Genomic DNA, 18,156 nt, shown 5'->3' on the forward strand with positions numbered 1-18,156 from the left:
CTCTTGTTGGAAGCGCTTCCTGTAGTTTCGCAGTGATTCTCCTTCATGTTGCTTGACGTTGGTCAAGTTCAACGGGGTCTTATGAAGGGGTTGGTTACTGGAGAATCCCTTCACGAAGAAGTAACTTAAATCGTTGAAGCTGTGGATCGACTTCGTCGGCAAACAGTTGTACCATAGCCTTGCCACTCCTCTGAATGTCAATGGTAGGCCGCGACACATGATGTTTTCCGAGACTTGATGAAACTGCATAGCAACCTTGAAGCCTTCCAAATGATAGACGGGGTCTCCAGACCCATCGTAGGTGTCATACTTTGGCAGATGAAAGCCGATCGGGAGCAGGTCCCTCATGACCTCATCAGCTAGAGCCGTGTCATTAGTGAGGTATGGCTCACGAGCTCCCGTTTGGTTTTCTGCCACTTTCCTAATCTCATCTTTCAGGTTCAAGATCATCTGCTTCAACCCCAAGTCCTCGTGTCTCTGTTCGTCTCCTCGGTGTGGTTCCCCATGTATGGCCCCGGTGGCACGCCGCGTCCTTCCCTTGGGTGCGGGACTTTCCCTCATTGCTCGATTTCGAGGATTATGACCGGACCTTATTGATCCTATATTGCTCAGGTCTTCGTCTGGAGCTCGCTCGGGCCGGATATGGGGGCCTCGTGGTGCTCCGTCAGTTTTCTGAGAGACAGCTTTGGAGACCTCCTTTATTGCCTCGGCCATTCGGTCATATTTCTCCGGGAAGGCTTCGAACTGCTCCCTTGTCACATATTCCTACACTCCAGGAGGGGGTGGAGGATTACTATCTCCGCGCACCGAATATCCGGCCGAACTTTGGTCCCTCGCGAAACCTTCCTGATCATCGTTTCCCCTTTCTCCGATTTCCGTCGAAGGAGGGAGCCATCCTAAAGGTTCTTCCTCCCCCATGTTCATGTTCAATGCTGCTCTCGTCTTCTTACAATTGTAGGTTCTCCCCACCATTACTGTCGTTCCCACAGACGGCTCCAATATGTTGCTACCAAAAATCCATATAAGCTGATCCTGCACAAGCACAGAAGGCAGAGGCCCAGAGCTTTGTCCGGGATTAGTCCTCTGACGCCCAAGTTAGAAATCGGCCGCACAGTTCTTTACAGGAGTAATGATGTGGGTCTATTTGCTTACCTCCTTCCTTCCTCTCGGGCCCTCTTATATAGCTTTTAGGGTTTAGGGTTTCCCCTTTCCTTGGAGGAGTCCTCCTCGGGTCCACCTCCCTTCCTTTTAGAGTCCTACTCGGATATGTCCTATCCCCTTCGTGAGAAATATTCTCTTCACGCGGTTGACGTGGTAGAGTTCTTGCAGCCTCTATCAGGTGGGTGACACGTGTCAAGGTGTGCAACACATGTCCTTACCCTATGGGGCAATCAATTTGGCCGTATCAGAAAGCATCAGCCATGGGATTTGAGGTCGCAGGTGCAACCGCCTTATTTTCTTGGCTGCAATGGCGATTGATTGCCAGTACTTGCAGATTGTACTAAAGCAATGTAAGTGTTCCACGTCTAACTTGGTTACGATCAACATCATGACATCTTTTGGAAGTGCAAAAATATTCTTGACACCATCACAATTAATGGTGTTCTTCAACTTCTTTCCATTGGTACCGGATATAGTTGGACAGACAGAAAGGGAAGTCATGCTAAATTGCAAATAAAAATAATCAGAAATAACCTCAGATGATTCCTCGTTTCCGTAGTTTAGACCTGTATCTGCTAATAAATCACTTGAGTACATATACACAGTATAGAAAATATTCACAATTGAAATTTGATATATACTAGATGTGAAGAAACGAGAAGGAGAAGGAGAAGAAGAAGAAGAAGAAAGCATCAAAGGCCAGATTCTGTACCTCAGAAAACAAACCCTGAAAAGTTGTTTCTTGTGGAGTTAATTAATTCCCACAGTAATAAGAACAATTCCCAAGAACAAAACTTTAAATTACAGATCCATCCATTGAATCCAATAACGGACCTGTTGAAAAAGAAAAAAAAGAGAGAGATTTGAGTAAATACCTAGAGCGATTGATCGTTAATTGTGGGGCAATGAACAAGGAAAGAATTGATCCACAATCGAACTTTCCCTTCCCTTTTATATATATATATATATATGATTGAAGGATTCACAGTTATACATTGATTTCATATTTTTCCTTCCAAAAGAAAACCCTAATACCGTTAAGAGCAAAAACAAACACAGCGTACTCGCCTCACGTCTCTCCCGTATACTGTGAGTCGCAACTCGCAAATCCCAATTGTATTTGAATACTGGTCCGTCCGAAGAGTGCGCGCTCAGGGACTGTATGCGAAGGGGAGCATGGTTTTAATGCACGGTATCTGATTGGATATCAAAAACTGATATGGTATCAGAATGTATCGGATAGTCTATATCGGATATGAATAACCTGATTTTTCCTAAAAAAATACATTTATTGAATCAATGATATTGGTATCAACTATCAACCGTGATCAATTTGGGTATGTATCATAAATACGAAAGTGTTGGGTATACTAGTGCCCACTATATTTATCTCTCTTCCCTTTTTGAAATAACGCCCTAAACCTCCTTATGTTAATACCTCATCGGGTGCCTTCATTTGGGATTCAGCTCCTCTCCTTGCAGCTCATTACTCAGGTTTGACCCATAGTTACTTGGGCAAGATGGCAAAGCAATGATCCAACGATTTGAGAAAGGTACAAAATATGAGCCATTGACAAAGGCTTGGAAAACTAGGTGCCAAGAACCGTTGGATCATTACCTCACCACATGGCACTCATCCAGGTAGATATGAACAAGGCCTGGACAATAGCGCAAAGGAGAGGAGCGGAAACCCCAAATGGTGTTATGCCTTAACTTACTGTATAGTGACAGCATATCTATCTCTCTATTGAGAAAAAATGCATAGTTTTTATATTTAAAATCGATTCGGATTGATATGTATCAATGTCATATCGCTATTGGCCATGACTAATCCTGGATCCAGTACGTCTAGTATTCCATTCCCTATTATTAATCCATTCATTAACATCTATAGGTAATGCAAGGATTGACAATTTGTGCATCTGAAATTCTAAAATTACCCATCGAAGGGATCCATTGATCCTACCAAATAGAAATCCTATCACCCTTACGGACTTTATTACAAACCATTTTTTTAAAAGGAGAATTTTCACCACACTATTCCAAAATTGTAGACACCTATTCATGAAGTGGAAGGATGGAACAAATTATAATGGGAAAATACTTACCTTTCAAAAGCCTTACCCAAAGACCATCTGCATTAACATGGATATGCCATGCTAATTTTAGCATTAAGGCTTTATTATGGATTTCTTACAGCATAAATACCAACCCTCCTAAAGACTTGGGTTTACAAAGGGTATTCTTCCGACTTCTACTTCAAATCACTTCACCCTTTCCAAAAGGTTGAATTAATAGAATCGAGCTTAGCATTAACTTTCTTAGGTATATCAAAGCAGGTCATATTTTAGAATCTTAAACACTCCAGACGTTAGAAGCGCTTTATGGAAGAGTTATCATATAAAAAATGCTTCATACTATCTTAGCTCCCATGATTCGGAAACTTAACTCATCTATCTTATTTTATTTCAGGATTCTCTCTCTCTCTCTGTGTAAAATTTTATCATGCACCTACATGATATAAATCTGTTGTACTGATATATCCTGAAATGGGTTTAAAATTGTGAATGCAAAGTTGAAATATCGTTCTGGTTAGCCTATAGTTTGTAAATACGCATATTTGTCCATATGCTTAAAAAATTGTACATTTATGTATAATTCCATATATGCGATTAAATATGCTTCTTTCATGAAGACACATCTTATATGACAGATCTGTATAATATGTTTTAAAAACATTAGTTTATTTACAAAAAAAAAAAAATCCAAAATCCCTCCCAACTTGGCCAAAACCTAACAGAAGCCCCCAAACCCTTGTCCTCCTATGGTCCTTCCTCCTTCATTTTGCAACAGAGGTAGTGCTGTTCATCTTCCTTTATGCCGGAAAAATTGCAGGGGAGAGTGCTTCTTCTCCAATAGTAGCTTAAAGCTTTGAACTAGTGTTATTAATGCATCTCAGAAAGAGACACCCAATAGTACAACTAATTGGGATGTAAAAGCGAATATCTCACCATTTCGGATCGATCAAGGCATGAGAAGAAACAAATGAGAAATCTCAGGATACTTCCTACCAATTTAAATTCATATCTCTATAGAGCATTTAAAATACGAGATAATCCGTCCATGGTAATTATAAAGAGGTAAAGACTAAGCAAACATCTTTCATGAATGCAAGAAACTCAAAAAGATCCCTTATACCCCATTCAATCCTAAGTTTTTGACACATCAAGCTTAAAAGCAACCCATCCTTTTTTTTTTTTAATGAAAATTTCTTCAAGTTTTCATTACTTTCTTCACTGTATTTTTAGGATATAGTCCTCAATAGGGGTTATCAACGCTTTGATATTACATCAGGACGGACTTATATTGCTCATCATGTGAACTTTATTGAGTCATTATTCCCATATGCCACCAAAACGAGAACAACCCGCACCCCCTTCTTCTTCCCTCTTGGGTACTTCGTTTTTTTATTTTTTATAGAGTATCGGTACATATCAATATGTATCGTTATCTTTCAATCAATACATGCCAATACAGTACGATACATACAGATTCCTCCTCTTGGGCACTTATCGTTGTTGGCACCTCAGGTATGTCATAGCCGACTAATACGCAGTTCACTAACTCTATACCCTTACTCGCTCTGGCCACAAATGAGGAACCCACTGTTTTTCCTAACAATGTTGTCTTCCCAATGTTACTTGAAGCTATGGGTGTTTCCCCCAACAGGTCACACCACCCGGCCGCACTCACCATATGCAGCTACGACCTCACCCAAGTCCTTCCACAAAGTACTTTACCTTCGACAGATATCTCTCATTGTGCAGCCAAAATTGGCCTGACCGTTTTTATCCATGATTGAATGTAATTAAGTGGAGTATCTTTTCTAAATTGTTAAGGATTTGATAAAATATATTAAAGTATCTTAAATTTAAGATAGTTAAAGACCGTTAAAGGCCCATTTAAGGTTTTATTGGTACTTTACCTCATTTAAGACCCGAATACAATCTGATTAAAACCTAGAATGGTGGAACCTGACTGAGCCCGACAAAAGACTAATCAAGACCAACTCATTTCTTAAATAGGTAGATCATTTGGTTTGACTAAGTCTTATAGTCATTACTCTCTTTCTAGTCTTTAAGGTGAACATGCATGGTAGGTGACGTGGGTCTAGTTGAATTTGTGCTCAGTCCCCCAGCCCCCAGCCCCCTCTCAGTCTCTCTTTCTCTGATTCAATTATTTGAGTAATAGGAAATGGGTTTAGAAAAAAAAAAAAAAAGAAAAAGAGATGACTAAATATAATATTTTTATCTTTAAAACTTTAAATTTTAATTTTTATATCATTTGTATGTTGCGTACATATGATAACTGATAGATAATATGAAACAAGTATAGCAAATATTAAAAATAATATCCGAATTTTTTGCCTGCCTTTTATTTTTGTAAACAAATAATTCCCGAATCCGAATTTTATTATTTCCACTTTTTTGATCGATATTTTGATCGAATCGTTAAATTAATGAAACGAATTAATTCGAATAATTTTCGAATCCGAATTTAATAATTATGGACCTATGTTGTAAACTATAAAATTGCTAAAACCGGTTAAAGGTATCCCAATCGAACCCTTTTGTTTCAAGCTGATCCTACAAGGTCTTGCTTGCACTATACGCAAATATTTTGGGAGCGGACTCCGAGATCGGATCGGCTATTGCCAATCCTGAGTCAAATCGGTCGAAATTCGCTATCACGGGGCAGAGCTTGGTCACCACAAACTGCAAATCAGAGTTATAATCGAATTATAGTTTGGATTCATGTTCGAGTATCTGCAATTTCTGCCCTTCTTTGAAGTTTCATATTAAGAACGAAGAAATAAAGGGATCCTGTTCTATCCGAATTTGGCGAAGTTATAGTTGTTTCGTTCGAGGTAATGTGAATGCTGTCCCCCTTCTTTCCTTCCTTTTAGGGCTTATTTTCTTTGAATTTTATCTGTTTATAAGTTCGCTTCGATGTTCTTCAATGTATTTCATGTATAGCAGTGTTCATGACAGGATTTATGTTAGTGTTTGCTTTGTTTGTTCATAAGATCTACTCTTTGGTTTCATTAAGGGCGTTGATTTAGTATAATTTTTTTGATTTCAGTTATAATTTTTGTTGAAGGATGTTCTGCATACTAGTTTTTAAGTTATTTTCTTCTTTGTGCTTGTGATTTTCCCTCTGAGCGCATAATTCTCTGTACATGAATGATAGGACGTGGTTAGGGTTTCTGGGTGTTTATATATGTGGCTGAACTTTTATTTTTTGGAGCTTATTCTAAAGCTGATTTTAATCTTGCGATTATTTTTCTTCAGGGGACTGTGGTTTATTGAAGGTAAACCAACTAATCGAGTATGACTGAAGAAAGGAGAGTCCATCCTGATTGTATTAACGCATCCAATCCTTTCCATGAATGTGTTGAGTATTGCTTCAGAAGAATAGCGGAAGCCAAGGATCGGATAGGGAAAGAAGAATCAGGTTGTTTTCTCTTTCGTCTTTGTTATGTTATAAGTATTATGATTGTCTGGTTGCTACAGGGTTCTCTTTTTTATTACAAGCTGACTCAGTGTAGAGAAACTCTTTTTGCTGGTTGCTTTAAAACCAGTGCTTAGAAATTAGGTTTGTTTGAAAATTTTCGGAAATATGGTATTGATAGACTAACCATTTATATTCGGCAGGGTGAGCCAAGTGTTGCTGAAATTGATCTTAGATTCTGTGCTTAATTCCCCAATAAATTAAAGCTCCTCCTAATATGACTTAGTACAAGTTTAGAAACTCCTCTGCTATTTACTGGACAATATCTGCAATTAAATTTCATCATCATGTTGCGTATGATTTTTTTTTTTCTCTTTAAAGTATGTAAACCAAACTCCTAATCAAATTAAAATTCCCAAGTAGAAATCCCATCACAAATTGATGTATGTCTTGATTTTATGTCAATGAACTGATCATAGCTGCATGAAAACAACTTGGGATCACATGGTTTTGGTTTTGTAGCTAAGTAAGATTCTAGGTGGCACGGCATCAGAATCATATGGACAACATTTTTGACAAAAAATAATCTGATATATTAACCCACAACCCAAAAAGGGAAAAAAAATGGTGTCTGAGTAGACAATATACCTGTCTTACATCAGTTTCCTCGTTACGATTCTATGCAGCTGTTTCTTTTGTATCATTATTCATTGTTATGAAATTTTATTTCAGATGTTAAAAAAGCTACTGGTGGTGTTCCATCACATTCAGATGCCCCTGAGCAGGGTGAAGATCCTCATGAAGAAGGACCTAATCCTGATGAACATGCAGAAGCAGATGATGACCATCCTGCAGAGGAAAGTGTGGAGGTAGACTACACAAAACTCACTGGGAGGCAGAAAAAATTGTTTGAGTTGAGGCTTAAGATGGTAAGCATTGTCTGAAATTTTAAACTGATGGTGTTGTCAATCTGACTGTTATTAAATAAACAAAAGCTGAAAGTTAAAGATGCTTTGGATATTTTCTTTCTTTTGATAAATAATTTGACTTTGATCATGTTGCTTCCCACTTGCAGAATGAGGCAAGGAAGGCAAACCAAACAGCCATGGTAGCAGAAAAGAAAAGAATGGAACCTCCAACAGAAACAAGGGGCATCTCTAAGCAAAAATGGCTCGAGGAGAGAAAGAAAAAAATTGGCAAACTACTAGATGCAAATGGTTTGGATATGACAAAAGCACATATGCTTGACACACAAGAGCAAGCAGAGGCAAAGTATAAGAAGTGGGAAAAGGATCCTGCACCATTTGGTTGGGATGGTAAGCTTTAATGTTCCACTCATTTTATTTGGTAATATGTTACATTATCATCTAGCGTACCTTCATGGATTGTGGATTATCTCATCTGTAAACTAAATTATGTTTGTTCAATTTTGCTTTTACTTATTGGCCAATATGTTGTACATATTGGTTTTTTTTTTCTTAACAAATTCTTTACGTTGCTGGTAAGGAGAGCACTAGGTGCATGTTACAGCATGTGAGCCATGGTGAAGACCCTTAGAATGTAAAGAGCCATGGTCTCAGTGACCGGACTCGCATTAATATATATATATATATATATATATGGTTGACTAATGATGACGAGAGCCTCAAATGATCTATTGTTGAGAACCTTGAGATGTCTTAATAATATCTTTATGAAAAGAAAGGCTGCCTGGTCGAATGGCCCTGTGCCAAGACACAAGGGCACGCAAAATTATCATCCCAATCCCTGTGAAATAAAAAATCCTATTAATGTTGATGCCCTTGTGTGCGTTCTCATTGGCCCTCGCACTGGTGCAGACACCATGCGACCAAGTACTGATCTCTTACCCAATAACTTTTATGGGAAGTAGTTTTCTGTCTGGGAGTGTAGTATATATGCTGGCTTTCCTTGAGTCTGTCTATCTCCTCCCACAATAGAGAGGTGGATATGTCATTTCATTGTGAGAGGAGATAGAGAGAGAGACTCAGGGAAGTGCTAGTGTACTCTGTGCTTCCGGTCAAAATTCATTTCCCATCTTTTATTTTTGTTTTTCCTCAAAAATGTTAACTACAGTAAGCATATAAACTTAAAAATTTGCCAATCATTGTGCAAGATGGATCTCCACCCTCTCTGAAGTTCTCTCTTCTATTGTTGGTAAACTCTTTGCAAGCATGTGACAATTTATTTTATGTTACAATCATAAGGTTATAGTTCTCTATGTAGACAAGAAAAGATGAATATAAGGTAACATATATAGCTTCAAACTATAGCATGGCCATTAAACTGGATTTGGTGATGCAGTTCATATAGTTATCCAAGTTTGTATCCGTTGATTGTGATAGTTTCGACTTGCTAAACATGTGAGCCAGTAATAATTAGAAGTTTAGGACTTGTTCAAATAGTAAAATTCGGGTGTAATATGAAACAACAAATTGTAAATATCTGCTTCTAATAAATAGTAAAAAATGAATGTGCGGGAAATAGTGAATTGACATCATTACAACAAAGATACTTCTGCATCAAAGTCTTTGTGGTTGCTTTCTTGGTCAAGAAATGATGAAATAGCAATTAACCTTACTTCGATAAAGATGACACAGCCAGATCATAGTTAGTATATTCGTTTAATATGGATGAATTATTCTTGCATGTGCGATATTTTGGGAGATATATACCAATGGCATATTTATTACAATTTCTGTGCCAGTTTGACATGTTATTCATAGTTTTAGCTGCATTTTTTGTTTCAGGAATCTATTTGTATTTAAAATTCATGCGTTTACAATTTTACATAGATACTTTGAGATAAAATAATATTTTAACATAATGAGTATTTTTCAATGCTCATGCTGAGTTCGACCTGAATGTATGCCTTGCATGGAATATAACCTTGTTATGGTTGATCGTCACTACACAATAAGCTTTCATTAGTGTGCTGTAAATCTCAATGTCCTTTTTGATGACAAATATTCCATGAAACCCTTATAGATACTTGATGCAGATACGGCTGCCCTTACTTGGTTGGACCAGCATGACCGGCTTTGGAAGCCAAGAGCCAAGAAGAACCGGTCTAGCTCAGGGTTTTGGTCCAATAAGGGTTGGAAATAAAATTAGTAGTTTACTTAGTATTTTATTTCATGCTTTTATTTTCTAGACTTGAACGTAGGAGTAGGATTTATTTCCTTGCTTTGGTTTCCTTTTTATAGTTGTTTCCTAATTTAGGCTAATTTCCATTTCAGTTAAATTTCTAATTTCATATTCCTATTTTCCTATATATTGGCTGTAATCGATTGAAGATTTAGAGAATGATTTGATTATTGAGTAAAGATGTTGAGTTTGTGCACCAGTGAAGTGTGTGATTCCCCTCCTTCCCCTTCCTACTCTGATTTTCCTTTTTTTTCCTAAAGGATCTCTATCAACTTGGTATCAGAGCCGAAGGATCCTCCTTCGTTCTCTTCCCATTCCCTTTCTTCCTTTTCCATTCTCTGTTTTTGGTTCTACCGTGACAGAGAATGGCCAAAAAAAAAAATCTTCATACCCATCGTCCAAGCTGAAACCCCAACCCCAACCCCAACCCCACCCCTTCAACCCTTCCGAAACCCCACCGAGCCTCTGTTACCTCCCTCTCGGCCTCGAACTTCCATCAGCCAAAAAAAAAAAAAAAAGAAATCAAAAGAAGCAAGAAGAGAGTCACAAGAGAAGAAAGAACAGGCGAAGAAGAAGAAAGAGAAGGGAGATCGAGAGGCAGGAACCCAAAAAAAAAAAGTCGTTGGAGAAGTCAACCGAAACCCCAACCCCACCCATTGTGCGACCTCTCTTCCCTCCTTTCATCGCTCGCTGCCAAATGACAGCAGCAGAGAAAAAAAAAAATATCTCTGTTGCAAAACAGAGGCGGAACCCATCCCTGCTAGGGTTTGAGTAACAAAAAAAAGAAGAAAGAAGAAGGCGACGAGAAGAAGAAGAAAGAAGAAGGTGCAGAGAAATAGAAGTCAAAGAAGAAAAAGAATCAGAGAAGACGAGAAGAGAGTGAGACGTGAGACTCCTACCTGTCCTAGAGCTCTCGCTGCAGTCGCCTTCGAAGATGCAACCTCACCGCTGTTCATCCAGACGTCTTCCCTTCCGTCACCGATGCCCTCTAGTTCCATCGCAAGTCTCTTTGAGACCTAGTTTGTCGGTTTACGGTACCTTACCAAACTCCAATCACTTTTATTCTTTCTATTTTCTATTTTCGCTTTTCTTTATTACCCCACTTTACTTATTTTGTTTATTTCCCATACTACCCTTTCTATTATCAATTATCCCTTTCTATGCTATATTCTCTCTTAATTCCAAGTGTACCCCTGCCTCCTCCACGTGACATCCTTTGTGGTTTAATTTGAACTTCCAGAAAACTACAATTCTGCCCTTCCTGCCAAAAAAAAAAAAAAAAAAAAAAAAAAACCAGAGATAATTACCATTTGCCATTACTCTTTGAGTGTTATTTTGTTAATCTTCACCATGGTGGCCAATAGTGAAGTTGTTCAACAGTTGAACTCTTATAAAGGAGAAACTGATACAGAATTTGATGCTCTCACTAACATGGTCACGTCCCTAAAAAAAATGGTGGAATCTATGCAAGTTCCCATGGGATCCATGCAAGTTTCCATTGATCGTTTGGTGGCAGCAGATAAAGGAAAGAGTCTCTTTCAATTTGAGGATTTTTCCAACACCACTCCACAGGATCCGTCAGTAACACTACCACCACTGCCATCACATCATACACCACCACCACCACCTCCACCACCATATGGAACTGGTAGACATGATGATGGAGCAGAAAGAGCAGCAAAATTGGATGTCCTTGATTTTTATGGAGACAATAATCCAGAATTGTACCTTGACTGGATTCACAGTTTAGATACATTCTTCAGATGGTATGGGTTGACTGAGGCTCGAAAGATCCTATTTGCAGAGGCCAAACTGAAAGGCACGGCCCGAGTCTGGTGGATCAAGCAACAACAACAGAACCGAACCCGAGGCATTGGTTTGGTCACTACTTGGGCTGAAATGTATGAAGTCATGAACCGACGATTCTTGCCTTCTGATTACAAGCAACGCATGCATCTCAGGTTTGCACAGTTGAAACAAGAGAATTTGACCGTTGAAGAGTATGTTGCTAGATTTTATTATTTGGCCACTCGTTCTGACTTTGAGTGGGATGAAGAAGTATTAGTGGCACAATTTCGCAATGGTTTACACCCTCAACGTAGTGCTGTCCTTGCATCTAGTCGACTGCCTACCATGGAAGACACCGTACAAGTAGCATATCAGGTTGAGGAAAGTCTGAAACGCCCATACAACCGGAAAAATTTTGTAGACACTTTTTCTCGAGGTACTAGTTCCGTTTTGCAACAGTCTCCTACCCAAGAGAGGTCATCTAGCAAACCATAGGCTAGTGTTACATCTATGGCCTCTTCGTGACCTAGTCGGCCGTATTCTCCACCTCGACATGTCTTTGAATGTCATCTTCATGGCCTACTCGCCCATACTCACCCCCTCGGCGTGGTTCAGATAAACCTTCTGATTCTTCAAAATTTACAGTTCGGTGCTACTCGTGCCATGGATTTGGACATATCAGTGCTCAATGTCCCTGCCGTTTGGTTGCTTTTATTGATAAGGATTCTCCTATACCATATATTCCCGAAGAGCAACTTGGTTCTGATACAGTTGATTTAAGAGAAGAGCATGCAATAGGTGAAGTCAATGACACTCTCAATGACGAAGACCAACATCCTTTTTATGTCATTCGTCATGTGTTGACCACTCAGAAGGCCACTGACAATGAAAATTGGCGCCGCAGTAGTATTTTTCAGACTTGTGTGAAGTGCAATGATCAATTGCTAACCTTGGTCATTGATGGAGGCAGTTGCACTAATGTTGTCTCTAAAGACGTTGTTTGTAAGCTGTGATTGAATACAGAACCACATCCTAATCCTTACAAGGTTGCTTGGGTGAACAACACTAATCTCAAAATCACAGATAAGTGCTTGGTCACATATTCTATTGGTGGATTTAATGATACAATCCAATGTGATGTCCTCCCTCTGAAGGTGTGCCATATCCTTCTTGGTCGACCTTGGTTATTTGATAAGAAAGTACAACATTGTGGCTATGCCAATACCTATGCCTTCAAGCATGCTAATAAGACTATGAAGTTTTATCCTGCCAAAGATCTCCTTGAAATTAAGCTCAAGAAGATGGTGGGCTTGTTCCTCATTCAGCGTATTCCTTCAGACGGTCTCCTCGGTCCTTTTCCTAACTCGACGGAGTCGAGTTCTTTTCAGAGGAGGAGAGTTGATGCAGATACAGCTGTCCTTACTTGGTTGGACCAACATGACCGGCTTTGGAAGCCAAGAGCCAAGAAGAACCGGTCCAGCCCAGGGTTTTGGTCCAACAAGGGTTGGAAATAAAATTAGTAGTTTACTTTGTATCTTATTTCATGCTTTTATTTTCCAGACTTGAACGTAGGAGTAGGATTTATTTCCTTGCTTTGGTTTCCTTTTTATAGTTGTTTCCTAGTTTAGGCTAGTTTCCATTTTAGTTAAGTTTCTAATCTCATGTTCCTATTTTCCTATATATTGGCTGTAATTGATTGAAGATTTAGAGAGTGATTTGATTATTGAGTAAAGATGTTGAGTTTGTGCACCAGTGAAGTGTGTGATTCCCCTCCTTCCCCTTCCTACTCTGATTTTCCCTTTCTTTCCTAAAGGATCTCTATCAATACTTTGTAGTGATATAATGAGAATAAATCATGAGAACATTATGTTGTTCTTTGTATTCATTAGCTTAAATGGCCAATGGTTAAACGGTTACTATTTTTTCTCTTTATATTTCTTTCTTTCCACTCATTTTTGTTGATTGAGAACATTCTCCCTTTTCCATTTCTAGTTCCAGATACCTTGCTGAACAGTTCTATTTCATTTAGTCAGCGTGGGAATTATCATGGACAACTTAAATTCATTACTAAGATCATGCCACTTTGTTTTTTTGTTCTGTTCACATTGTAATACATGGGCAAAGCTTTGGAAAAATTATTTGCAAAATAAAATGCATTGAGGTGCTTCGTTTAGGACTACCCTGATTGAGCACCCCCTAATGTTGACCTTTTTGAAACCTAGACAACATCTATTTGGGTGTGATTTGTATGAGCTTTTGGGTTAAGCATGGAGAATGATGTTCTCCTAATTATCAGGTAACCTGTCAAATCTCTTATCTAGTGAACTACTTTGTGTTACAAAAGTTCTTCGCACATACTAAACACATGTTATCCAGCATGGAAGAGCTGCTGTTTTATAACATTATTGAATTAAAGTTAGCCAAAGGTGAGTGATGTAAGGAAGATTATGAATGGTAATCGACCCCAGTAAGGACTAGTGATAGGCTCCAGACGTTAGGCAAACAAGAAACTTATATCTGGTCAGAAGGTTCAACCGATAAATAAACACAGCTTAGGGCAGAATAGGGTTAGAATGACCTGTATCTCTCAAACTAGGGCTCATATGAGCATGAATTTTGGATCAAATGGAGCTCTTGTATGATCAAACAAACCCCCAAAATTTGATCAATTTCTGATGGCTGAACTGCGAGATATGCTGGTTACATGAAAAAGGAAACTTTTGGGTGATTTTGAGTAGCATCAGCAGCAGGCCTCAGTTGGCCTCAATCTTATGGCTGAAGGTCACTCTTGGGGTGTGGAACAAGCCCCCTAAAGCCTGCTCCGATCTAATGAAAGATGGCTGAAATCTGGAGTTCTTGCTCAGGTCATGAGAAAGGAAGGTTTGGGAGACTTCCAAGAACTGGAGATTCAGAGCTCTGTTGGCCAACCTGTTCTGGTCCAGTGGGCCTTCTAGGAATCTTGGTTGATCCTCCGGAAGATGGCCGGCAATGGTTGTATGGTCTGGAAGATAGGGGGAGTCGATTGCAGTTCAGGAGAACACCGGTCTTTACAGAAGCAGTACAGAAAAGCCTGATGTTGGACTTCACAGGCTGATAATCAAGTCTCAAACAGCACTGGGTAACACTCAGGAACTAAGGTAACAAACAAAGGAAAAAAGAAGTGATGAAAGGATGATAATGGGGAAGAAGAACAGTAGCTGTTTGAGGCCTCTCACCCTCTCAGCCGATCCTTCCATTCCATGAAGGTAACTTCAACTTTGTTTAATAACTCAAATCTATCTCAATTACATTCAGTTGGCCTCTTAAATAGGCACTGCAGGTCCTTCAAAATAGAAGGTTACAAAACAGGAAACTAACTGGGAAAAAAGGGAAGTAATTAAAAAGGAAACAATTGGAAAATGGAAACTAATCCTAACTAGAACTTTCCTAATGCTGAAACTAGTTACTTTAATGATAAAACACAAAAAGAAGCTAAATTGAAAAAGTAAATTCAAGAAAAATGAAACAAAATCCTGTAAAGTCTTCACTCTTCTAGAACTTCCCAAATCCATCTTGATTGTCCAAGGCTAGAAGAATCTCTGTCCATATCTGTAAAAGTATCATCTCGAAATAGCTAGAATGGGACCCACTTCGCTGTTGACATAAACAGTAACCACATGGGTACTGTTCACGTGAACAGTTTTTTTCCTGAATTTGAATCTCATCCTCTTCTTCTTCATGCTTTCATATACATCAGTGAGTGTTCATGTGATGGGAATCAAAAGGTTATAAGAGGAAGAAAGAACCAATCGATTGGAAAATATATGCAGCTGGAAAGTGGCAATGTGATTTTGGTCTGTAAGGCCCACAATGGGACTCGTTTGATTGGAATCAGCTTCAGGAGTTAAAGCTTGTTTTTATTATGTTGCAGCAATTCTTAGGTTGGTTGAGTGTTCTAGGAAGATTTAATTTCAACCCTGGAGTTTGATTGCAGGGCTTGTTCTGTAATTAGCTAGCTATAGCAGGGGATTTTTTATTTGCTTTTGGCTAATTTGGGAAGGTATCAGGTGGGTACAAAGCAACCCTAGCCTGAATATGAACTTTTGGTGTCTATATGCAATAACGTCACTGGACTGATTTAAATACTGTTAAGGCCTACTCTACTATTCCCATCTTCTTTCACCATATCCTTCAAACGTTATTCACTGGATGATTAAATACTGTGAAGCCTAAAATCCAATTATTCATAAACCCTGTACTGCTGAGAATCCTTAATTACTTAAACAGCAGGTCCTCTCTCCTATGTCAACTAGCTTGCTGCTTTCTTGGGCTGTTGGTGTTTGCTTTTGCTCTTTGGGGGATAATCGATTGTAGGAACGTAGTCAACTTCCCTCAATTTTATGATAAAACTATTCCTAAGTAATCAAAAGGTGAAGAGTTGGGGCATGTTTGTGACAGCTTGTCAGGCATCCGCTTCTGGGTTTCCGGACTATTCTTAAGTAATCAAAAGGTGAAGAGTTGGGGCATGTTTGTGACAGCTTGTCAGGCATCAGCTTCTGGGTTTCCGGAAGCCAGCTTTTGGAGAGCAAAAAGGCTTTTGGGTTTCTAGAAGAGCAATGGGGTGTAGGGTTTGTAATATTTGCCGCCATAAGTGAATTTTTTTTTAATTTTTTTGGTGGTGGTGGGGGGGGGGGGGTTTGGGGTTGAGGATTGGGTTTCTGGCACCGGAGATGGTAAAGATTCCAAGCTGACACACCTGGTTGGATCTGCATCCTTGCATCCTAGACGCTGGCTTCTAGACCCCACATATATGTACTTGGACTATTGATAATATCCTAATCATGCCACCAAATAAGTGGGTGATCTTTATGCTGTTAAACATGAAGTTGCCTTCTTGGTGTCTAGATTTGCAGTGGTATGTGCATTTCTCTGTATTATCCTTCTGCATGTGTTGGTTTCTTGTAGTTTACATAGAAGTAGCTCTATCTTCAAAGTTTTTCTTTTTATTTTTCTTTCTTTGTATGATTTACTTGTTCTGCACTGGTATGGAATTTGTCATGGTGTTTAAAAGAAAAGAATCTATAACTTGAGTTTGAACCTGAAAAGTATTTCTTTTTCAGTTTTCAATCAGAAAACTCTGTACGATGCATACAAGAAGAGAACAAAGAACATAGACGTTGACGTTGAAGAATATAACAGATTGAAAGAAGCTGACCCAGAATTCTACCGTGATGCTTCCAGTCTCCAGTATGGGAAGGTAATGCTGTAAAACCTTCACTTTTGTTAAATTTGAATGTGCTGGTCCTCCCTTTGTTCCCATCTTTTTGCTGATGCAGGTGGGGGTGTAAATCAGTTCAGTTTTGGTTTATCAGTTCAGTTTTGGTTCAAGATGTAATGAACATAAACCAAAATCGGTTATTATTCAGTTTCAAAACCTCTTTCCGTCCCCCCACACACAGGAATTGGTGCTGGAAAATCTGGAAATTTCGGCATTGCAAGTGTGGAAGTTCATCAAATTCACCAGAAACAAAGGCATGAGAGATGAGAGAGAGAGAACAGGAGAGACAAAAAGAGAGGATTAAATATCTCCATATCTCTTACTGTCAATCGCTCCCTCTCTCTCTCTCTCTCTCTCTCTCTCTCTCTCTCTCTTAATCTTAAGCATTAATCTGTTTACAGGTTTACTCAGTTTTCAACTGACGATTTCTCAATGAAAGCAAACCAAACCATTATTAGACTGTAAACCAAAACTGAACCGATAAGTAATGTGATTTAATTCGGTCCAGTTTTACACGGACAGTTTCGATTCGGTTTATTGATTATGGTACAGAACTGACACCCTTAGATGCAGGCACCGAAGGTCTCTGAGGAAAAGATTGACAAGATGGTGAAGGAACTCAAGGACAGAGACGAGAAGCGGAATTCATTTAGCAGGAGGCGGAAGTTCCATGAAGAGAAAGATATCGACTCAATCAATGACCGCAATGAACATTTCAACAAGAAGATTGAGAGAGCCTTTGGTAAATATACTCTGGAGATCAAGAACAACCTTGAGAGGGGCACTGCTTTGCCAGATTAGTCGGTTTGCATTAATTCTGTATTATTTCTGCTCTACTTTGAGAATGTGGAGAATCTGTCAGTTCTCTATTGATGTATCCTTATTTGTTTCAAATTATACCCATATGGAGTGGCTAAATCAGGTCCTAATTTTGTTTTTGTTTTGTTTTGCTTTGCTTTTTTTTTTTTTTTTTGGGGGGGGGGGGTGTTGTTAAAGGTATACATCTGTATGATCAATTTCCTAGATTTATCATTGGATCTGCTAAAATTTTGGTTGGGAGTGAGGAGCAGTCTGTCTTGTATGCTGCTTCCATCTCTTTCTCAGCTAGGGGAAAAAAGAGAGAAATTCCTCTTTCATTCAATGATTTTCGCGCAAGACATGGATGAGCTCCTTATCTATATTGTGAAACAAATTTCATTATTAGTCTGCTTGATGACAATGAAGCAGGAAGCTCAAAATTTTCTTACCACTCCCTGTACTTGAAGGTTTATTAG

General features: G+C 39.0%; 1 protein-coding gene across 1 annotated transcript; it reads left to right on the forward strand.

The window, feature by feature from the left end:
- Positions 1-5,808: 5,808 nt before the first annotated feature.
- Positions 5,809-17,826, forward strand: LOC122068969 (pre-mRNA-splicing factor syf2-like). The gene is made up of 6 exons (XM_042632877.1): positions 5,809-6,088; positions 6,513-6,675; positions 7,405-7,601; positions 7,748-7,988; positions 16,725-16,861; positions 17,456-17,826. Exons 2-6 carry the CDS (start codon positions 6,552-6,554, stop codon positions 17,681-17,683), a joined length of 927 nt encoding a protein of 308 aa, XP_042488811.1. The 5' UTR covers positions 5,809-6,088; positions 6,513-6,551; the 3' UTR covers positions 17,684-17,826.
- Positions 17,827-18,156: the final 330 nt, after the last annotated feature.

This window comes from Macadamia integrifolia, unplaced genomic scaffold, assembly GCF_013358625.1.
Source record: "Macadamia integrifolia cultivar HAES 741 unplaced genomic scaffold, SCU_Mint_v3 scaffold512, whole genome shotgun sequence".
NCBI lineage: Eukaryota > Viridiplantae > Streptophyta > Magnoliopsida > Proteales > Proteaceae > Macadamia > Macadamia integrifolia.

Coding starts and splice junctions, on each gene's coding strand:
- LOC122068969 (XM_042632877.1), top strand. CDS start 6,552: ATGACTGAAGAAAGGAGAGTCCATCCTGATTGTATTAACGCATCCAAT. Junction 7,602..7,747: donor TTGAGTTGAGGCTTAAGATG/GTAAGCATTGTC, acceptor TCCCACTTGCAG/AATGAGGCAAGGAAGGCAAA. Junction 16,862..17,455: donor CCAGTCTCCAGTATGGGAAG/GTAATGCTGTAA, acceptor CCTTAGATGCAG/GCACCGAAGGTCTCTGAGGA.